This window comes from Podarcis raffonei, chromosome W, assembly GCF_027172205.1.
Source record: "Podarcis raffonei isolate rPodRaf1 chromosome W, rPodRaf1.pri, whole genome shotgun sequence".
NCBI classification, from domain to species: Eukaryota; Metazoa; Chordata; class Lepidosauria; order Squamata; family Lacertidae; genus Podarcis; species Podarcis raffonei.
In genome coordinates this window covers 12,229,983-12,254,041 of record NC_070620.1, presented here as the reverse complement: position 1 = coordinate 12,254,041, position 24,059 = coordinate 12,229,983, and the positions used below count along the sequence as shown (strand labels likewise).

The 24,059-nt window shown below is 42.5% G+C and overlaps 1 protein-coding gene across 1 annotated transcript in view; it reads right to left on the bottom strand.

Annotated features, from left to right (window-relative positions):
- The window catches only part of LOC128406092 (nuclear pore complex protein Nup214-like), a 55,877-nt gene that overhangs the window by 28,095 nt on the left and 3,723 nt on the right, over positions 1-24,059 (bottom strand). Inside the window, exon 3 of the mRNA XM_053373134.1 lies at positions 22,005-22,152. Coding sequence (XP_053229109.1) covers positions 22,005-22,152 — 148 coding nt within the window. The remainder of the gene's footprint in view (positions 1-22,004; positions 22,153-24,059) is intronic.

Genomic DNA, 24,059 nt, shown 5'->3' with positions numbered 1-24,059 from the left:
ATTTGATAATAATGAAGCCAATCTCGCACTTTGTCTTTTAATTTTTCAAAACTCTGCAGTTTCAATCTGTCACCTTCTTGTTCCAAAATTTCCCAATATTTTGGCCATTTGGCCTCCATATTGAGCTTTTTCTGAGCCTTAGCTTCCATAGGTGACAACCACCTTGGGGTTTTGCTTTCCAGCAAATCTTTATATCTTATCCAGACATTAAACAGAGATTTCCTGACAATATGGTTTTTGAATACCTTATGAGCTTTAACCTTGTCGTACCACAGATATGCATGCCACCCAAAAACATTGTTGAAACCTTCTAAATCCAAAATGTCCGTGTTCTCAAGAAGCAGCCAGTCTTTTAACCAGCAGAATGCTGCTGATTCATAATACAATTTAAGGTCTGGCAGGGCAAATCCACCTCTTTCTTTTACATCAGTTAAAATTTTAAACTTTATTCTAGGTTTCTTGCCCTGCCAGACAAATCTAGAAATATCTCTCTGCCACTTCTTGAAACAGTCCATCTTGTCCAAAATTTGCAAAGATTGAAACAAAAATAACATTTTTGGCAATACATTCATTTTTATAGCTGCAATTCGACCCAACAAGGAAAGCTTCAAATTAGACCAAATTTCTAAGTCTTTTTAAACTTCTGACCAACATTTCTCATAGTTCTCTTTAAATAAGTTCAAATTTTTCGCAGTCATATTAATCCCTAGGTATTTCACTTTCTTAACCATAGTTAAACCTGTTTCATTCTGAAACCTATCCTTTTCCATTGGTGTTAAATTCTTCTCTAATACTTTAGTTTTTACCTTGTTTAATCTAAATCCAGCCACATGACCAAATTCTTTAATCAATTCCAAAGCTCTTTTCATACTAGATTCCGGCTCCTGTAGAGTTAGAACCAAATCATCTGCAAAAGCTTTCAATTTATATTGTTTAGCTCCGACCTGTATTCCTTTAATAGACCGGTCCCCTCTAATCATGTTCAGCAGCACCTCCAGGACCGAGATAAATAATAATGGAGAGATAGGGCAACCCTGACGTGTTCCTTTTTCTATCATAAAATCTTCAGTCACCACATTGTTTACAATCAATTTTGCTTTTTGTTCTGAATAAATCGCTCCTATACCATTTTCAAACCCCTGTCCCACTCCCATCCCTTTCAAATTTTTCTTCATAAAACTCCAAGAAATATTATCAAAGGCTTTCTCCACATCAATAAAGACTAACACAGCTTTCGTATTAATATTCGTTTGTAACAACTCCAAAATGTCAATTATATTCCTTGTGTTATCAGATAAGTGTCTACCTGGAAGAAAGCCTGCCTGGTCCTTGTGTATTACTTCCGCTAACACTTTTTTAAGTCTATTAGCTAGAATGTCTGCAAAGATTTTGTAATCCACATTCAAGAGGGAGATGGGACGGTAGTTCTTTAGTTGTGTCTTTTCAGCTTCTGTCTTGGGTATCAATGTGATGTATGCTTCTTTCCACGATTCAGGCGCCCTTTTCCCTTCCAAAATCTCGTTACACACCTCCTTTAATGGTTGAATTAAAAAGTCTTTCAAAGTCCTATAATATTTGGAGGTTAGTCCGTCCGGTCCTGGAGATTTGCCCAATTGCATGTTCTGAATGGCACCTTCGATTTCTTGTTCTGTAATTTGATGATTCAATATTAATTTATTTTCTAAAGATATTTTTTGTAATCCATTGGTTCTTAAAAATTGGTCTATCTCAGTTTCTTTCTGCGGCCCTTGCATATAAAGTTGTTTGAAATATCTCTGGAAACACCTTCTGATCTCCTCCGGGTTCTGTATATTTTTCCCATCGATCTCAAGATTTGTAATCGTATTTAACTTCTGTCTTCTTTTCAATTGCCACGCCAATAATTTCCCACATTTATTGGCTGACTCAAAAGTCTTTTGTCTCATTTGTTTAATTTTCCATTCAACTTCCTCATTAATCAGTTTCATATATTGCACCTGATGTAACTTAATCTCTCTCAGGATCTCTTTTGAGTTTGGTTTAGCTCTTAACTTCTTCTCCCCTTGTTTTATTTTCTCCAAAATTTTCCCTTTTTTCTCGATTTGGGATCTCTTTTTTATTGCATTCTGTTGAATCAAGAACCCTCTCATAACCGCCTTACTTGCGTCCCAGATTGTTCTTTTTTCAACCGTGGTTCTCATATTTATTTCAAAATAGTCTTTCAAAGTCTTTTGGGCCTTCCTTACAATGTCTTGGTTTCTTAATAAGGTGTCATTCATCCTCCATCTAAAGGAACCGATGAGTGTTAGTTTCATTTCCATCTTTACCGCATTATGGTCGGAGCAGGTTTTTGGGCAGATTTCCACCTTTTTTATCTTAGGTGCCAGGCCTCTAGTTGTCCAAATTTGGTCGATCCTTGTCCATGTCATTTTGGCTTCAGAAAAGAACATTCCCTCTCTACCTAGGGGGTTTTTAGTCCTCCAGATGTCAATCAAATCCATATTGTCAGTCAGTTCAAAAAAAGTTTTTGGTAGTCTGCCCTCTTTCGTTATGGTCTGTCTTTGTGCTTTGTCCATATTCGTAGATACCACTCCGTTCATGTCTCCCATCATAATAATATTGTTATAGTCCATAAAGTCCATCAATGTCTCATGCAGTTTCTTGTAAAACTCTGATTTCCCCTCATTTGGTGCATAAATTCCTAAAATCAAAAATTTCTCTCCTTGTATTTGGATTTCGATTGCCAAGATTCTTCCTTGTTCGTCTTTAAAAAGAAACTTTGGTGATAGGCTTTCTTTTGCGTAGATTGCCACTCCTCTCTTTTTAACATTGTCTGATGAAATAAATTCTTGGCCTAGTTTTTTATTAATTAACACTTTTCTGTGCAGCCTAATCACATGTGTTTCCTGCAAGCAAATTATGTCCAATTGTTCCTTTTTTAATAAATGAAAAACTTTCCTCCTCTTTTCTGGGGAATTCAAACCATGAATATTCCAGCTTAATAATTGCAGAGACATATTGAAATAGTGCTATTTTCCTCCTGTTGCTCCCAAAAGTGGCGTCTCTTTCTCAGGATCTTTCAATCCCCCAGGTGCAGGTGTTGGGCTTGATGATCCAGGTCCTGAATCACTTGGCTCTTCAATCCCTTTCTGAAGGTCTTCTCCGTAATCGTTCAAAAATTTATCTTTGTCTTCCACCGATTTAATTTTAACTTTTTTCCCTCTGAAAGTAAAGGATATCCCCTGGGGGAACTCCCATCTGAAGATAATCCTGTTGCTCCTCAATAGTTGCACCAAATCACCGTAATTCACTCTGAGCTCCAACAGATGCTTTGGAATATCCTTATAAATTTCCAGCCTTGAATCTTGGATCTCTAAAGGCGTCTTAAAGTGCGCACTCAGAATTTTGTCTCTTTCTTCCCTCGTTCTGAGGGAGATCAGACAGTCTCTCGACTTAATCTTCCTCCCTCCCTTTCCCAATCTGAATGCACTTACGATTTTGAAGTCCTTTTCTTCTTCCAGAGACCAAAATTGTGTAAATTCTTTTGTAAGGTACTCAATTAGATTTTCCTTATCAATTTCCGGTACAGATCTGATTCTCAGATTATTTTCCTTATTTTTCAGTTCGATCATAGACAGCAATGCCTGATGTTCCCCTATCTGTTTGCGCATAGGTTTGATTTCTCCTTGAACTTCTTCAACTTTCTGCTTTGCCTCCTCAGCTATTTTACGATTTGCAGTAGTGTCTTCCACAAGCTTTCCAATGGTTTGTGCATTTAAGTTTACTTGTTGGGTCAAGTTGTTGATACTTACAGTATTTTGGTCTATCTTAGCTGACTGGTCAGTGACTTGTTTACTTAAACCTTCCAATTTTTCCAAAATTTTATTTAGCACTGTAGTGAAGTCCCCTCCTGAGGCCATTCCTTCCGGCCTAGGTTGTTCTATATCTTCCACTCGTGCCACAGGAATTGTGGGAACAGATGATCTGCGTAGCTGAGGAGTTAAAGTAGTTTGCACTGTTTTTGCTTTAGCTGATCTTGTCCTTCCACTCATACCCCTTCTTATCTATGCGTCAAGGTCAGTCTCACAGTCTGTCTTTCTCATGGAAATCCCCAAATCCACAGATGGAAAATTCCCCCAGTAGGTTGCCAAACTGAGTTGTTCCACTAGAGGGACACTGTATTCAAGAATGTTCAAAAATGTTGCAGTTCATAAAAATTAGAAAGTTCCCTCTAGAAGTTAAACAGTATCCAATTGCAAAAAGACCTTCAGGCTCCTCTTAAATCCCTTAAATTTCCACAGAGTTACTCTTTAACAAATTAGGTTGTCCCAGCAAGATGCGAGATACTAAGTAACAGTTCCAAAGCAGCCTTCAAATTCCAAACCCTGGCAGCTCGGTAACCAGAGATTCAATATTTTCCAGTCCCAAAGTTCAAAGAATAGGTAGGAAAAAGCTGATTTTTCACCTTCTCCACCCCGCAGTAAGTTGAGGGGAGGTCTTTAAACTTAATGTAAGAGTTTGAAATTTATTTAACTCCAAGTCCGGGGCTTGGGTTCTTTTAAAAGTCTTTGCTTTGATCTTGCAACAAAACCCGGGAGACGGACTTCCTGGTTGCGTCTCCCGCTTGTATGCCAAATTCATAAATTTTATCTTCTTAATCCGAATTGAATCCCCTACTTACGGGTTGAAGTTTGTAGCCAAATGGTTCCCAGGAAAAGGGTCAGCGCTCACCGACAGCAGCTTAGCGGCTTCACTCCGCAAAAAGAGCGATCGACTCACAGCACCGCGCCACCCCCGACACGATCCGGAGCTCCTTACGGGGTCCTTTCACGTAACGGAGGAGCGCTACAGGTGCCCGCCGAGTCCCACGACCACAGGCTATCCCCACCTGTGGGTTTCCGACGAGGGTCTCCGCTTTGCCGTAGCGGACGACCCGTTTTTGCGGAGCTTCCCCTTCACTAACGAAAGGGGACCGCCATTGCCGTTCGCGCCGCCCCCGGAAGTCTAGTACTAAAAGAGTTTTAGAACTAATTCAAGAATTTGGTCAGGTGGCAGGATTCAAATTGAACAAGTCAAAAACTAAGGTTTTAGAGAAAAACTTAACATTGACTGAAAGAGAGAAGTTTCAGAGTGAAACAGGTTTAACTGTGGTTAAGAAAGTGAAATACCTGGGGATTAACATGACAGCTAAAAATGGGAATTTGTTTAAAGACAACTATGAAAAATGTTGGATGGAAGTGAAAAAAGATTTAGAAATTTGGTCAAATTTGAAGCTTTCCTTGTTGGGTCAAATTGCAGCTATAAAGATGAATGTATTGCCTAGAATGTTGTTTTTGTTTCAAACATTGCAAATTGTGGACAAGATGGACTGTTTCAAGAAGTGGCAGAAAGACATTTCTAAATTTGTCTGGCAGGGCAAGAAGCCCAGAATAAAATTTAAGATACTTACTGATGCTAAAGACAGAGGGGGGGTTGCCCTACCAGACTTTAAACTTTACTATGAATCAGCAGCGTTCTGCTGGTTGAAAGACTGGCTGCTTCTTGAGAACACAGACATTTTGGATTTAGAAGGTTTCAACAATGTTTTTGGGTGGCAAAAGTTTGAAACGGGATCCAAAACCCCCCTTTTCTTCTTTCTCCAAGGGAGCATTTCTAAAATGCATTAACTTGAGCTGTTGAGCAAATGCATAACAAGAACACAGCTGTATAAACAAAGCTCTCTCCTTTATCAGTCACGGCAAAGGATGACCTTGGCTGTTCCAGTGGAGTAGGGATGGCACGTCTAGGTCTTATCTTACATTCTGAACACACTCTGACGCGCAGACCTAGTGCGGGAACAGTGCCAGAGTGTGTTCTTGGAGTTGGTGACCTCTTGCTCCAAGATAAGAGTATAGGAACAGGAATACCCTTTTATGGTCAGAGGTACAGGAAGGAAAACCCTTTTATGGTTAAGAGTACCGGAGCAGGAACACCTGTGATGTCAACCTGCATGTACAAGCTGACATGACTGGATTCCTGGGGAAGGGGGGAGAGGGTGCCTGGAGGATATATATACTGCATGAAAACTCTCATTTCTTTGGACTTCCTGTGGACTGACCACGCAAGTGCCTTTCTTTCTTTTTTTTTTAATAATATTTTTATTAAGTTTAACAATAGAAAAATAGGACAATAAAAACACAGAAAAACAATATAAAACACAACAATACAAACTTTCACAATACATAAAATACAAACATTTAACAAGAGAAAAAAAAGGAACAGTCAACACACAAAAAATAGAATAGGAAAAAACACAAATCACTCTTTTCTAGTTATTTATCTTCAATTAACTTATTTTCCTGACTTCCTCACGCCTCCCTTTTTTATATCCCTTTTTAACAATTAATTCAGCAAATTCATATCCTACTACTTTGTCCTTATATATTTTACCTCCCAAATTTCAAATTTTTATCTCTTATTACTAGAACCCCTTCATTTTATTTCAATGTCATCAGCATTCATACATTTTACAATACTTCTGTAAATAAATTTTAAATTTCCTCCAATCTTCTTCCACTAACTCTTCTCCCTGGTCTCGGATTCTGCCAGTCATCTCAGCCATTTCCATATAGTCGATTACTTGCATCTGCCATTCTTCCAAGGTGGGTAATTCTTGTGTCTTCCAATACTTTGCAATGAGTATTCTTGCTGCTGCTGTAGCGTACATAAAAAAAGTTCTATCCTTCTTTAACACCAATTGGCCGACTATGCCCAGGAGAAAGGCCTCTGGTTTCTTCATGAAAGTATACTCAAATACCTTTTTTATTTCATTATAAATCATCTCCCAGAAAGCCTTAATCCTCGGGCACGTCCACCAAAGGTGAAAGAATGTACCTTCAATTTCTTTACATTTCCAACATTTATTATCGGGCAAATGGTATATTTTTGCAAGCTTGACTGGGGTCATGTACCACCTATACATCATTTTCATAATATTCTCTCTTAAGGCATTACATGCCGTAAATTTAATCCCAGTGGTACACAACTGCTCCCAGTCGGCAAACAAAATATTATGACCAATATCTTGTGCCCATTTAATCATAGCAGATTTTACCATTTCTTCCTCAGTACTCCATTTCAACAGCAAATTATACATTCTTGATAATATCTTAGCATTGGGTTCTAACAATTCTGTTTCCAACTTTGATTTTTCCACCTGAAAACCAATTTTTTTATCTTGATTGTAAACCTCTCTTATTTGAAAATAATGTAACCAGTCTCGCACCTTCCCTTTGAGCTTCTCATAACTCTGCAATTTCAGCTTGTTACCATCCTGTTCCAAAATTTCACAATACTTTGGCCATTTTGCCTCCATATTAAGTTTTTTCATAGCTTTCGCTTCCATAGGTGATAACCACCTTGGGGTTTTGTTCTCCAAAAAGTCTTTATATCTTGTCCAGACATTAAATAGTGCTTTCCTGACAATATGGTTTTTGAATGCTTTATGCGCTTTAACCTTGCCATACCACAAATATGCATGCCACCCAAATACATTATCATAACCTTCAAGATCTAGGATGTCAGTGTTCTCAAGAAGTAGCCATTCCTTCAACCAGCAAAAAGCTGCTGATTCATAATAAAGTTTAAAGTCCGGCAGGGCAACCCCCCCTCTGTCTTTAGCATCAGTAAGTATCTTAAATTTTATTCTGGGCTTTTTGCCCTGCCAGACAAATCTAGAGATATCTCTTTGCCACCTCTTGAAACAGTCCATCTTGTCAATAATTTGTAATGATTGAAACAAAAACAACATTCTTGGCAATACATTCATCTTAATGACAGCAATCCGACCCAGCAAGGAAAGCTTCAAATTCGACCAAATCTCTAAATCCTTCTTCACTTCTGACCAGCATTTCTCATAATTATCTTTAAATAAATTTGCATTCTTAGCAGTCATATTCACCCCCAAGTATTTTACCTTCTTTACTAATGTCAAATCTGTCTCTTTCTGAAACCTCTCTCTCTCCATCGGCTTCAAGTTTTTCTCCAAAACCTTAGTTTTTAACTTGTTTAACTTAAAGCCTGCCACATGACCAAACTCCTGGATTAATTCTAAAGCCCTTTTGGTACTAGGTACTGGCTCTTGTAATGTCAATACAAGATCATCTGCAAAGGCTTTAAGTTTATATTGTTTTGCTCCGACCTGAACACCATAAATCAGCTGGTCCCTTCTTATCATGTTTAGCAAAACCTCCAGGACTGAAATAAAGAGCAGTGGGGAAATTGGGCAGCCTTGTCGTGTCCCTTTCTCAATTTTAAATTCTTCTGTCGCTATGTTATTAACTATAAGTTTAGCCTTTTGTTCAGAATAAATCGCACCTATACCATTTTCAAAATTTTGTCCAACCCCCATCCCCTGCAGATTTTTCTTCATAAAAATCCAAGAAATATTGTCAAAGGCTTTCTCCGCATCTACGAATATCAAAACCGCTTTTGTATTAATATTCACTTGTAACTTTTCCAAAATGTTAATTACATTTCTCATATTATCAGACAAATGTCTACCAGGGAGAAAGCCAGCCTGGTCTTTATGTATCATTTCTGCTAAAACTTTTTAAAGTCTTTTAGCCAGAATATCAGCAAAAATTTTGTAATCCACATTAAGCAGGGATATGGGACGATAGTTCTTGAGTTGTGTCTTCTCAGACTCAGTTTTAGGTATAAGTGTGATGAAGGCTTCTTTCCACGACTCTGGCGCCTTTTCCCCCTCCATGATTTCGTTGCAAACCTCCTTTAGTGGTTGAATCAAATAGTCCTTCAGAGTTCTGTAATATTTGGAGGTTAATCCATCGGGCCCTGGAGATTTTCCCAGTTGCATAGTCTGTATGGCACCTTCAACCTCTTGTTCTGATATTTTAGAATTCAGCAATAATTTATTTTCTTGAGAGATTTTTTGTAATCCATTGGTTTTCAGAAATTGATCAATTTTAGTCTCTGTCTGTGGCCCTTGTGTGTAAAGTTCTTTGAAATATCTCTGGAAGCAGTTTCTAATCTCCTGTGGGTTTTGTATGTTCTTTCCATTCACTTCAAGGTTAGTCACAGTATTTAACTTATGTCTTTTCTTCAATTGCCATGCTAGCAATTTCCCACATTTGTTAGCAGATTCAAAAGTCTTCTGTCTCATCTGTTTAATTTTCCATTCTATCTCCTGATTTGTCATTTTCATATATTGTGCTTGGTAAAATTTGATCTCTCTCAAGATTTCCTGCGACTTTGGTTTAACTCTAAGCTTCTTCTCTCCTTCTTTTATTTTTTCCAAGATCTTTCCCTTTTTCTCTTCTTGAGATCTCTTTTTTATTGCATTCTGCTGAATCAAAAATCCTCTCATAACGGCTTTACTTGCGTCCCAGATTACCCTTTTTTCCACTGATGTCTTCAAATTTATCTCAAAATAGTCTTTCACCATTTTTTGGGCCTTCCTAGTAATTTCTGGATCTCTAAACAAGGTGTCATTCATCCTCCATCTGAAGGAGCCAGTCATTGTTAATTTCATTTCCAGTTTTACAAGGTTATGGTCAGAGCAAGTTTTGGGGCAGATTTCCACCTTTCGAATCTTTGGAGCCATTCCTCTGGTTATCCAGATTTGGTCATTTCTTGTCCAGGTCTTTTTGGCTTCAGAAAAGAAAGTCCCTTCTTTACTTAGGGGGTTCTTAGTTCTCCAAGTGTCAATTAGATCCATATTGTCTGTCATTTCAAAAAAAGATTTCGGTAGTCTTCCATCTTTTGTTATTATTTGTCTGTCTGACTTGTCCATATTTGTCGATACCACTCCATTCATATCTCCAAGCATAATGATGTTATAATCCATAAAGTCCAACAACGTCTCATGCAGTTTCTTAAAGAATTCTGATTTCCCCTCATTTGGTGCATAAACACCTACTATCAAGAATTTCTCTCCTTGGGCCTGTATTTCAATTGCCACAAATCTTCCTTGTTCGTCTTTAAAAACAAATTTTGGGGATAAACTTTCTTTCGCATAGATCACCACTCCTCTCTTCTTAACTTTGTCTGATGAAATAAATTCTTGGCCCAATCTTTTGTTGATCAATACTTTCCTATGTGTTCTAATCACGTGGGTTTCTTGCAGACAAATCAAGTCCAAATTTTCTTTTTTCAACAAATGAAAGATTGTTTTCCTCTTGTCAGGGGAATTCAGACCCCGGATGTTCCAACTTAGTGCTTGCAGAGACATTGTGTTGTTATTCTGTAGTCCCTCCAACTGCTCCCGTCAGTTGTTCTTGATCAGTGGGTGGTATTACTTTCTCTGTTTTTTCCAAGCCTGATGGTAGGTTCCCTATGTCCAGGTCTCCTGGTCTTAATGCCTTCAGCTCTTTTTCCGTCTCTTTCTGTAGGTCTTCCTCGTGATGGTTCAGAAATCTCACTTTGTCTTCCTCTGATCTTATCTTCACTTTTTTCCCTTTGTAGTTGAAAGACAGACCCTGGGGGAACTCCCACCTGAAAATGATGCTGTTTCTTCTTAACAGTTGAACTAGGTCACCGTAGTTAGCTCTCAAATCCAGTAAATACTTTGGAATGTCTTTGAAGATTTCAATTCTCAAATCTTGTATCTCCAATGAATTCTTATAATGGAGGCTCAATATTTTGTCTCTCTCTTCTTTAGATCTAAGTGAAATCAAGCAATCTCTCACTCTGTTCTTTCTTCCCCCTTTGCCAATTCTGAAGGCACTGACTATCTTGAAATCTTTATCTGGCTCAAGGTCCCAAAATTCCTCGAACTCCTGTGTAAGAAAATCACACAAGTTGCCTCCTTCCACGTCCGGTACTGCCCTAATTCTTAAATTGTTCTGTTTGTCTCTAAGTTCAATTAGAGATAGTTGGGCCTTATGGTCTTCCAATTGCTTATTAATTGGGAATATCTTTTCCTCTATCTCCGTCACCTTCTCTTTCGCTTCTTCAGCAATTTTCCTTGTCTCTTTAGATTCCTGGAGCAGCCGGTCAATGGCCTGTGTATTGGAGCTGATGGTTGTAGTGTTTAAATCAATTTTAGCTGACAATTTTTCCAAAGCTCCAAATATTTTGTCAAGTGATGCATTTAGTGTCTCATCAGGGCCTACTCCCTTTGTTCCTGTCTGCCCAGTGTCCTCTTTTTCTGGGAGAGATGGAGCTGGTATCGACTGTCTTCGTTGCTGCTGCCTAGTTTTTATCCTTGTAGATTTTTCCTGGGGTTTATCTTGATCCATAGCTCTATCTTAAAGTCCCAAGGTCGTTCTCACAACTTAACTTGTTTTGTTATGAGAAAGTCTCCAAGCCAGCTGCAGTGGAAATTCCCCAGTTATATCCCAATCCTCCTCTAGGGGAGCACAATGGCAACAACATTCTTTTCAAAGCAACTTTTGTCTAAAGGCAGCAGTATCTCTTACTTTCCATTTCTCCCATAGAATGGCAACAGTTGCAAAGGGAGTCCTTCAAGTTCAGTTCAAATGCAGGTTAAACACATAAAGTTACAATGTCACTAAACGGTGCAATACTTTCCACTTTCCTGGCAGACCAAAATCAGGGATTAAGTGGTGGTCTCTTCTTTCCTTCCACTTTTCCCTTCAAAAGTACTTTCTTCTCCCCCCCCCCCACTCTGAAGGGGGTTCTTAGATCTGGCATTAAAATTAAGTCTTTTTAATTCAACTTTCACAGTTCTTAGTTCCATTAGTCTTTGCTTTAATACTGTCTATAAAATCGGAAGACGGACTTCCTTTTTACATCTTCCCCGCTTCAGAGTCAAATTCAAGTTCTTTTATTCCGATCAAAGGAACAAATCCTTTGATCTTTCCAACTTTAGAAGATCTTACTCACAGGTTGTAGTTTAAAAGCCGAATTTCAAAGAAGAAAGGACAGCGCTCTCCGGCAACAGCTGCAGCGGCTTCACTCCACAGAAGTAGCGATCGACTCTCAGTGCCACACCACCCCCGTTCTGCTCCGGAGCCCCTCGCGGGGTCCCTTTGCCTCTTGGGGGGGTGCTTTTGGCACCCGCCGAGTCCCACGGCCGCAGGCTTCCCCCGCCTGCAGTTTTTTCAAGGGTCTCCGCTGCGCCGTAGCGGATAGACCCGATTTCTGCGGAGCTTCTCCCTCGTAGTTAGAAGGAGACCGCCATTGCCATTGGCGCCGCCTCCGGAAGTCCACGCAAGTGCCTTTCTGCTGCTCTGGAGAGCAGAAATAAAGAACTCTTTCTCTGAACCAACCCTCGGTGTCATTTGACTTCCTTCCTCCCGTCCGGGAACAACGCAGAGCCCACCAATCGGTAAAGTCTAATAAGGCTACAGAATCACACCCTTTGCACCTCCTGGCTGCACAGTTTTCTGTTTGGCTGCCAATCTGAGCCTTGAAAAGAAGAAAGAAGTAAAAAGTGGAAGGGAGAACACAAGAACATCAGAAGTGTCTGGCTGCTGTATTAGGCAAGTGGTTCATCTTGACCTGTACCAGGTTCCCACAAGGCCCAACCGGAAGCCACAAGGGAAAACCCACAAGAAAACTCAAAGCCAATGTCCCCTACGTGATGATGTGTAAGTTGGCCTAGAACGCAAGATCTGATGTAACTGTTGTTCAAAAGGCAGGAGGATCTTCCCCATGCTAGAAGAACAAGTTCTCCCCATTTCTCCCCATAGTGGGGAAAGCTTGGTTGTAGAGCATCCACTCTACATGCAGAAGGTCCCAGGTTCAATCCCTAGCATCTCTAGGTAGAGCTGGGAATGTCCCCTGCCTGAAACACTGGGAGAAGGGCCATTTCTGCCAGTCAGCACTGACACTACTGGGGCAGATGAACCAAAGGGTCTGACTTGGCAGAAGGCAGCTTCCTATGTCCACAATAAGAAACAATAGACAAACTAACACCTGCTTTAGTCGGGCTGGAGAACCCAAAGCCTTGAGATGCCACACTCCCTCCACCAGAGCTGAATGTGCCCATCGGCTTCTGCTCACCAAAGGAGGTGGTGGTGCCAAATCCAAAGGTCTGTTTCCAAAAAGGCTTGGCGTATCTGGGGCAGGGAGAAACGAGAGTCTTTTCTTACATACCAGAAAAAGGCCCACCTCCCCCAAAAAGTGCCCAAAGCCCAATGGGGGGTGGGGGAGACACAATGAGGATCAGGGGTTTAAGATGGCACATGTCACCGCTTGCCTATGGTGAGAAAGAATCGGCACCAGATGAACAGCATCTTTTCTGGAAATGGAAATACTTTTTTTCTTTTTCATTTAACTTCAGGACCATTAGACTTATTATCTGAACTGCTACTGCTGCTATACCACATGCACACACATATACACTCCTCCCTGAGAAGATTGGATGGAATTCTCTTCCTGGTCAAATAGGCTAGACACACTAGGTTGTTTTTCCTCCCCTAGGCACTATTTGGCTTTCTGGGCTCGCTCAAGCCATCTGCTTTTCAGAAGAGGTTGACCATCTGAACCAGCAACAACCAGTCTGGAATCAAAGAAGTGATGCCTGCAGGGGGATGGGGGGCTTTGTATCAAACTGCCCATCTTAAAATGTGAATACTGAGCATCATGAAACCACAGAAAAGGGCGGGGTGGCCCCTCTATGAAGAGCAGGAGAAAAGATTTTAAATGACAACCATCTATTGATAGCCACCAATGAAAAAAATTACCACCTTATCATGGATGCCAGGAACCAAAGTCACATGTAATAAGCAGCAAAATATTATAACAGAGAAATACAGTAAGCATGCAACTTACATGGGGGTTACATTCTGGGGATCTTCCCTAAAGCTAAGGGCTGATGGGAGTTGCAGCCCCATAGGCTTCCAGCCTGTTGGGTTAAGGCTGTAACTCAAACCACTTTTCCACCAGGTTGGAGTTTCTGCTGGTCTCTTCTCATTCCGCCTGCCAAAAGTGTGGGCAGGCAGGAAGTAGGCTAGATACTGGAACCCCTGCCAGCAGCAGCCCACAGGAAGCCCTGAAGCAGAGGGTTCTGGGAGCAGCCCCACTGCTATCACTTGAAGGCCCAATTGGGCCTGTCTCCCTGATGGGTTGAGCAAAAGGGCTACAGATGCAGCTCCACCATTCTGGATTCAGGACACCACTGCTACTTGTTCCTGCATTTTCAGCAAAACAGTGAGACAAATGCACTATAATGTGCACAAAGAGAAAGTATAAAGCCTGTCTTCTCAAAGTGCCTCTACATCCATGTCCAGTTATGCCTCACAGAAGTGAAAGCCTCACTGATCTTCAGAATCAGAATCCTCTTTCAAACCCCAGGGCCCAGGAAAGTTCAAAAGAGTACTAGTGTTGTGAGTGTGGAAACTTCTCTTTACCACTCAACGATAAGGCACATGTATATGTTCCAAGACCTCTTTGTCCTTAGATTTAGGGGACTGGGCTCAAGACTGCAGCTTCTTTCTGAACCCAGCCCCCTTTATTAATTGTGTGCATGTGTGTGTGTGTGTGTGTGTGTGTGTGAGAGAGAGAGAGAGAGAGAGAGAGAGAGAGAGAGAATGGATTGTTTACTACATTAATTTGGATTAGAAAATTTATCAGAGTAACACTCTGATAAGTTTTCTAATCCAAATTAATGTAGTGAATAATATTATATATAATAATAATAATAATAATAATAATAATAATAATAATAATAATTTGTAAGAATATTAACAAACCATCAACTCATAAGAAAAATATCTTGGTGGTGTACAAAATAATTACATTATAAAATCAGGGGTGCTGACTTGCCCCTCGCATTGAGGGGGTGTGGCGGTGCGTGACATTATACGCCCCTCTGCACAACATGCCCCTGCCCGCCTGGCGGCAGCAGGGTATGAAATGTGCAAAGGGCAATTTCCCCTCTCCACACATCCCGGCTCCACCCAGCACATGAGTGCTCTCCCGGTGGTGGCAGGTGGCAGGGAATGGCGGCCTGCTCAATATTGGCGGAGCTCAGCCCCCTGCCCACAAATACTGAGGGGACTGAAGCCCTTTCCGCCCCCTATAGTTGGCTGATCATAATACAGAAAAGAATGACCGCTGCTGAATCAAATTAATGCTCTAAAAGTGCTTAGTGGCAGAAAAGCATTTTCAGCAGGTGACAAAATGTCAAAACAGTAGGTACTCATCTCATTTCAATAGGAACAAGGTTCCAAAATACTGGCGCCACTACATTAAAAAGCCTTAGTATGCATTGGAGCTACCGTATTTTTCGCTCAATAACACGCACCTGACCATAACACGCACATAGTTTTTAGAGGAGGAAAACAAGAAAAAAAAAATCTGAATGAAACAGTGGATGTATCATTTTTGTGCTTCATGCTGCGGCCACAGACATGTGATTTGACGGTGAGTTTGGGGTAGCCCAATGCGAAGATCCTGAGGATCCATGTGGATCCATGCTTTGTAACCACGTTTTTGCACCATTGCAGCCCCAGGCAACAGTGGGTGCGTGATTTTTTTGGTGCAGGCTGTAGCCATGGACATGCTATGTGATCTGATGGTGAATTTGGGGTGACCCAATGCAAAGATCCTGAGGATCCATGTGGATCCATGCTTTGTAACCATGTTTTTGTACCATTGCAGCCCCAGGCAACAGTGGGTGCGTGATTTTTTTGGTGCAGGCTGTAGCCATGGACATGCTATGTGATCTGATGGTGAATTTGGGGTGACCCAATGCAAAGATCCTGAGGATCCATGTGGATCCGTGCTTTGTAACCATGTTTTTGCACCATTGCAGCCCTGTTTTTGCATCAGATCATTGCTATGTGATCTGATGGTGAATTTGGGGTGACTCAATGCAAAGATCCTGAGGATCCATGTGGATCCGTGATTGGAACCACGTTTTAAGTAGGGAGGGAAGGAAAAACATAGAAGCGACAAGGAGAGGGGTGTGCAGAGAAGCAGCTGGCTAAGAATGCAGGAGAGGGGTTTTACCGGAGGGAGGAAAGGAAGGCAAAAGTCCCCCCCCCACAAGCCAGCCAGCTCTCTCTCTCTCTCTCTCCCCCCCCCCAACCTGCATGTTGCCTTCGAGTCCCAGATGCACGGAGAGGAATTAGAAGGAAGGACGCTCTGCTTGCCTGGAGGGGAGGGGTTTTCTCTGCTCTTTGTTCCGTTTGAGCAAACACAGTAAGGAAACAGAAGCGGGTGGGCAGTAAGACCCTGAGGCAGAATGCAGGAAAGCAGCAGCTTCCTCTTTTCCTCCCTTCTCCGGACGATTTGATATTTGCCTGATTTTTGCCTTCACTCGCGCTTGTTAGCTCCAGGGACCACACATTCGCTCAATAACACGCACAGACATTTCCCCTTACTTTTTAGGAGAAAAAATCTGCGTGTAATAGAGGGAAAAATACGGTAAATCAGGGAGGGGAACCTTTTTCAGACCAAGGGCAACTTTCCCTTCCGGACAACCTTCCTGGGGCCACAAGCCAGGGTGGGCAGGGCCAGTGGCAAATGTGAGTGGAGCAACGAATGGCAATTCTGCCTTTGTACAGTAGGCTAGTTTCTACACACCTTCACATACACAGACCGCTCTCTATCCTCCATCAGGGCAAGCAAGAGGCGTGATCAGAGTTCAAGGACACATTGCAGCCAGGCAAACACACTGAAGGAGGGTGTGAAGTAGGGTTGGTGTGGGGTGGGGCCTTGGGAAAGTTAAGAGTGCTGAGGGTTGTTAAGTGACCCTTCTTTCCCTCCTGGAGTGGTTTTTACAATCAATCTTTCTTCCCAGGGAACTCTGGGAACTGTAGCTCTGTGAGGTGGGACAGCAGTCTCCTAACAACTCTCAGCACCCTGAACAAACTACAGTTCCCAGAATTCTTTGGGGGAAGCCATGACTGTTCAAAGTGGGACCATAGTGCTTTAAGTGTATGGTGAGAATGGGGCCTTTAGCAAAACAGAAATGAAAACACAACTTAACACAAAAGTTAAAACACCTCTAAAAGGCCTGACAAGACCTATCTCACATCTAGCAGGAGAGGGGCCCAGAGAAGGGCCTCCGGTGCAGAAATTTAATACAAAAGCAGGTTTGTGTGTAAAGAGACACCTAAATGGTACATGGGTCCTAAGCTGCTTATAGGGACACTGAAGTGAGCCCATGTGAACCAAGATTTGAAATCACAAACCCAAGAGCTCTGTAACTAATGGTTGGCTGCCAAGGAGACTTGATCTACCCACCTCCATCACTTCCAAAATCAATTCCCATTTCCACCCTGGGATTTGTTGCTATTGTGAAAGCCAAAAGATTCTGGTTGGCCTAGAAGAGGGGTCAGCAAACTTCTTCCGCAGGGGGCCGGTCCACTGTCCCTCAGACCTTGTGGGGGGCCGGACTATATTTTTTTTTTGGGGGGGGGGAATCTGCCTTGCCGTGGCAAAGGGGCTTGAATAACTCAGAGAAGCTATGAGCTATGCCAAGCAGGGCACCCAAGATGAACAGGTCATAGTGGAGAGTTTTGACCAAACGTGATCCACCTGGAGCAGGACCCGGCAAGCCACTCCTGTATCCCTGCCAAGAAAACTCCATGGACAAAGACAACAGGCATATAAAAGTTATGACGCTGGAAGATGAGCCCCTCAGGTCGGAAGGCGTCCAACATGCTACTGAGGAAGAGCGGAGGACAAGTACAAGTAGATCCAGAGCTGATGAAGCGGCTGGGCCAAAGCCGAAAGGACGCTCAGTTGCAGATATGCCTGGAAGCAAAAGGAAAGTCCAATGCTGTAAAGAAAATATTCCATAGGAACCTGGAATGTAAGAACCATGAACCTTGATAAGCAGGATGTGGTCAAAAATGAGATGGCAAGAATAAATATTGACATCCTGGGCATCAGTAAACTAAAATGGACGGGAATGGGCAAATTCAGTTCGGATGACCATCATATCTACTACTGTGGGCAAGAATCCCATAAAAGAAATGGAGTGGCCCTCATAGTCAACAAAAGAGTTTCAAAAGCTGTACTGGGATGCAATCTCAAAAATGATAGAATGATCTCGATACGAATCCAAGGCAGACCTTTTAACATCACAGTAATCCAATTTTATGCATCAACCACTGGTGCTGAAGAAACTGAAATTGACCAATTCTATGAAGATTTACAACACCTTCTAGAAATGACACCAAAGAAGGATGTTCTTCTCATTATAGGGGATTGGAATGCTAAAGTAGGGAGTCAAGAGATAAAAGGAAAAACTGGCAAGTTTGGCCTTGGAGTTCAAAACGAAGCAGGGCAAAGGCTAATAGAGTTCTGTCAAGAGAACAAGCTGGTCATCACAAACACGCTTTTCCATCAACACAAGAGACGACTCTACACATGGACATCACCAGATGGGCAGCATCGAAATCAGATTGATTATATTCTCTGCAGCCAAAGATGGAGAAGCTCTATACAGTCAGCAAAAACAAGACCTGGAGCTGACTGTGGCTCAGATCATCAGCTTCTTATAGCAACAACAACAATCTTTATTACGATCCAGAGACCAACAAAACATTACAAATCAATACAGAGTTCATACAGCCTACCTCCAGGTTAATCAAGCACTTTGTTTGGAATATAGGGCTCATTTGTTCTTGCAACCACCGATAAAAACTTTGCCACTGCCAACGTTCCAAGATGGCGTCGTCGTTAGTAGTAGCGTCGACTTGAACTCCGCATTAGTTGATGCTGTTTTTATTATTTTTATCAGTTTTTACTAGCTTTTTAATCAGTTTTTATTAGCTTTTATCAGCCTCAGTACTTTATTTTTGTTAGTTGGCAGCTATTAATTTACAAAGCTTAGGTCAAGGGCCTGAGTTACAGAAAGTCTGGAAAGCTCGGGATAAGGCCCTAATTAGCTCCAGCTCAGCAGGAGTGGCGATTAGACGCCCTATCGTGGGTAGACGCCGAGCTTCCTGATTTACAGCAGAAGCTGCTCTGATTTACAGCGGCTCTATCCCTGGAAAATGCCTAGGAAAAAGAAACGACCGGCCTCATCTCCAGAAGGGAGCCCACAGAAGAGCAAGCAGAGCAAAATGGACGATTTCGTAAAAGCACAGAACTCAGAACCTACCACACCAAATAGAATGCATTCCCAGGTAGGTGGGGATGCTTTAATGGGTGGAGATCACCCAGGGGAGAATGCTGAGATGAGCGCTCATGAATTATCCCATGAACTACCATCTGAGGGGGCACCGCTCTATGCAGAAATACTCGCGGACCACTGTCTGCTGACTGCAAGAACAGTGGAGGAAATTAACATCAAATTAGAAAAGGTAACGTCTTTCCTGACAGAGTTGGTGCTCCTCGCAGCCAAAAATAGCCCACTCAGTACTAAAGAGACCGACCATAGCATTGCCCTCCCTCTAGACCATCATGTACAGGGGTGCAACCGGTCTGGACTTGATAACCGAGAGACTACAAATACTAAAAACAACAAAAGCGAAAGTAGGGACCTGATCCTACAGAGTACTCAAGTAGCTCTGGATATATATCCTTTTAATGGTATGCTGCCTTACTGGAAATCAATTGACAGTGTGAAGAGAAACTTTAAGCTTTTACTAAATATCCATTGCAACACTCTTATAGCAAAATTCAAGCTTAATTCAAGATGGGCAGCATCGAAATCAGATTGATTATATTCTCTGCAGCCAAAAATGGAGAAGCTCTATACAGTCAGCAAAAACAAGACCTGGAGCTGACTGTGGCTCAGATCATCAGCTTCTTATAGCAAAATTCAAGCTTAAACTGAAGAAAGTAGGAAAAACCACTGGGCCGGTAAGATACAATCTAAGTCAAATCCCTTATGAATACACAGTGGAAGTGAGGAACAGGTGTAAGGATTCAGATTTGGTGGACAGAGTGCCTGAAGAACTATGGATGGAGGCTCGTAACATTGTACAGGAGGCAGCAATGAAAACCATCCCAATGAAAAGGAAATGCAAGAAAGCAAAGTGGCTATCTAATGAGACCTTACAAATAGCGGGGGAGAGAAGGCAAGCAAAATGTGACGGAGATAGTGAAAGATACAGGAAATTGAATGCAGATTTCCAAAAAATAGCAAGGAGACACAAGAAGGCCTTCTTAAACGAGCAGTGCAAAGAAATAGAGGAAAACAACAGAATGGGAAGAACCAGAGATCTGTTCAAGAAAATTGGAGATATGAAAGGAACATTTCGTACAAAGATTACCATAATAAAGGACAAAAGTGGTAAGGAACTAACAGAAGCAGAAGACTTCAAGAAGAGGTGACAAGAATACACAGAGGAATTATACCAGAAAGATATGGATGTCTTGTACACCCCAGGTAGTGTGGTTGCTGACCTTGAGTCAGACATCCTGGAGAGTGAAGTCAAATGGGCCTTAGAAAGCACTGCTAATAACAAGGCCAGTGGAAGTGATGACATTCCAGCTGAACTGGGACATTCCAGCTGAAATGGGAGTGCCTGATCACCTCATCTGTCTCCTGAGAAATCTCTATGTGGGACAAGAAGCTACAGTTAGAACTGGATATGGAACAACTGATTGGTTCAAAATTGGGACAGGAATATGACAAGGCTGTATATTGTCTCCCTGCTTATTTAACTTATATGCAGAATTCATCATGCGAAAGGCTGGACTGGATGAATCCCAAGCCGGAATTAAGATTGCCGAAAGAAATATCAACAACCTCAGATATGCAGATGACACAACCTTGATGGCAGAAAGTGAGGAGGAATTAAGCATTAACCTTATAATGAGGGTGAAAGAGGAGAGTGCAAAATATGGTCTGAAGCTCAACATCAAAAAAACGAAGATCATGGCCACTGGGCCCATCACCTCCTGGCAAATAGAAGGTGAAGAAATGGAGGCAGTGAGAGATTTTACTTTCTTGGGCTCCATGATCACTGCAAATGCTGACAGCAGTCACGAAATTAAAGGACGCCTGCTTCTTGGGAGAAAAGCAATGACAAACCTAGATAGCATCTTAAAAAGCAGAGACATCACCTTGCTAACAAAGGTCTGTATAATTAAAGCCATGGTTTTCCCAGTAGTGATGTATGGAAGTGAGAGCTGGACCATAAAGAAGCCTGATAACAGAAGAATTGATGCTTTTGAATTATGGTGCTGGAGGAGACTCTAGTGAGTCCCATGGACTGCCAGAAGATCAAACCTATCCATTCTGAAGGAAATCAGCCCTGAGTGCTCACTGGAAGGACAGATCCTGAAGCTGAGACTCCAATACTTTGGCCACCTCATGAGAAGAGAAGACTCCCTGGAAAAGACCCTGATGTTGGGAAAGATTGAGGGCACAAGGAGAAGGGGACGACAGAGGACGAGATGGTTGGACAGTGTTCTCGAAGCTACGAACATGAGTTTGACCAAACTGCGGGAGGCAGTGGAAGACAGGAGTGCCTGGCGTGCTCTGGTCCATGGGGTCATGAAGAGTTGGACACGACTAAATGACTAAACAACAACAACAAATGATGCAAGAGCCCCACGAGCCCCAGTGGCTGCTTACCTGTGTCTTGCGAGCTGCAGAGGCTGGCGGCAGTGGAGTGATGATGAGCGGTGTGCGAAAGGGCTCTGGAGAGGGGCTGCTTAAAATGGCAGCCACTCAAGTGCTGCTGCTCCTGGCACCAACAAAGCCCAGCCCCCTTCCTCCTCTAGGCAGGGCAGGGAGAAGCCAGGAGGAGGCGGTGCCGCCGCCGTGTGAGGGAGAGGGAAAGAACGTGCGAGCTGGCGATCCAAGCGGTGATTCCTGGACCGTCTGCGGGCCGGATCCAGAAGGCAATTGGGCCTGATCCAGCCCGCGGACCTTAGTTTGCTGACCCATGGCCTAGAAATTAGGTCCCTGGTCCACACCAGTTGATCACTTGCTTCCTTGCTTCCACTGTCAATGCAAACAGATTCAATTCATAAAGTGCTCCAATGAAGGGGAAGTTCTACACAGGGGGATAGGTCATTCACATAAGGTGATGACACATAGGTGATGCAGGTCTTCCAGCATTTGGGGGGGGGGGAGAACACCCTGTGTGAATCAGCCAGTTCTGAGGAACAAAGACACTGAACACACAAGACTTGGCAGTACTTACTCCGGGTGGCCGAGGAACCAAATCCCCCACCGGTGGCGCTGAAAGGGTTCTTATCTGCTGCCTCATGGCTTGGCTTTCCTCCTAGGCCACTGAAAAAACTCCCGCCGCTGCTTCCAGACCCGAAGAGACCCCCGCCAGAAGAAGTCTGCTGTAAGGAGGAACAAAAAGTGGGGGAGAACTGTTTTCACTGGCTCGCAGGTACACAGGGGCCAGCTTCCATGAGGACTAGAAGCATTCCTTAAGCAACCCTGCAGACTTGGGCTAGGATCCAAAAAGTGTTAGTGGGCTGGCAAATTCTCCGACTCTATATTTATTTTAGATACAGTGGTACCTCTAGTTGCGGACATGACCCGTTTCAGGGTGCCATTCGCACCCCGAAAAGTCCGCAACTAGAGTGGCGCTTCTGCGCAAGTGCGAAGCACGATAGAGCACTTTTGCACATGTGTGAAGCACACAGAACGCTTCTGCGTGTGCGGCAAAACCCAGAAGTATACAGGTGAAACTCGGAAAATTAGAATATCGTGGAAAATTTCATTTATTTCAGTAACTCAACTTAAAACGTGAAACGAATATATGAGATAGACTCATGACATACAAAGCGAGATATGTCAAGCCTTTATTTGTTATAATTGTGATGAATATGGGGTACAGCTGATAAAAAACCCAAATTAACAATCCCAGAAAATTAGAATATTGTGAAAAGGTGCAGTAGCTGTTCAATCCATAACACCTGCAATGGGTTCAGTAGGAAGCACAATCATGGGGAAGGCTGCTGACCAGACAGTTGTGCAGAAAGCCATCATTGAGACCCTCCATAAGGAGGGAAAGCCTCAAAGGGTAATTGCAGAAGAAGTTGATGTTCCCAAAGTGCTGTATCAAAAAGCACATTAATGGAAAGTTATGCGGAAGGGGAAAGTGTGGAAGAAAAAGGTGCACAAGCAGCAGGGATGACCACAGCCTGGAGAGGATTGTCAGGAAAAGACCATTCAAATGTGTTGGGGACTTTCACAAGGAGTGGACTGAGGCTGGAGTTAGTGCATCAAGAGCCACCACACATAGAAGGATCCTGGAGATGGGCTTCAAATGTCATATTCCTCTTGTCAAGCCGCTCCTGAACAAGAAACAATGTCAGAAGCATCTTGCCTGGGCTAAAGAAAAAAAAAGAACTGGTCTGTTGCTCAGTGGTCCCAAGTCCTCTTTTCTGATGAGAGCAACTTTTGCATCTCATTTGGAAACCAAGGACCCAGAGTCTGGAGGAAGAATGGGGAGGCACACAATGCCAGATGCTTGAAGTTTAGTGTGAAGTGTTGATTTGGGGAGCCATGCCATCAGCTGGTGTTGGTCCACTGTGCTTCATTAAGTCCAGGGTCAATACAGCCGTCTAGCAGGAGATTTTGGAGCACTTCATGCTTCCTTCTGCAGATGAGCTTTATGGGGATGCTGACTTCATTTTCCAGCAGGACTTGGCACCTGCCCACACTGCCAAAAGTACCAAAACCTGGTTCAATGCCCATGGGATTACTGTGCTTGATTGGCCAGCAAACTCGCCTGACCTGAACCCCATAGAGAATCTATGGGGCATTGCCAAAAGAAAGATGAGAGACATGAGACCTAGCAATGCAGAAGAGCTGAAGGCTGCTATTGAAGCATCCTGGTCTTCCATAACACCTCAGCAGTGCCACAGGCTGATAGCATCCATGCCACGCTGCATTGAGGCAGTAATTGATGCAAAAGGGGCCCAAACCAAGTACTGAGTACATATGCATGCTTCTACTTCTCAGAGGTCCAGTATTGCTCTATTTGCAGTCCTTGTTTTGCTGATTTCATTTAATATTCTAATTTTCTGAGATTGTTAATTTGAGGTTTTCATCAGCTGTACGCCATAATATCACAATCATAACAAATAAAGGCTTGACATATCTCGCTTTGCATGTCATGAGTCTGTCTCATATATTAGTTTCACCTTTTAAGTTGAATTACTGAAATAAATGAACTTTCCCACGATATTCTAATTTTCCGAGTTTCACCTGTACACTTCTTGGTTTGCCGTGTTCG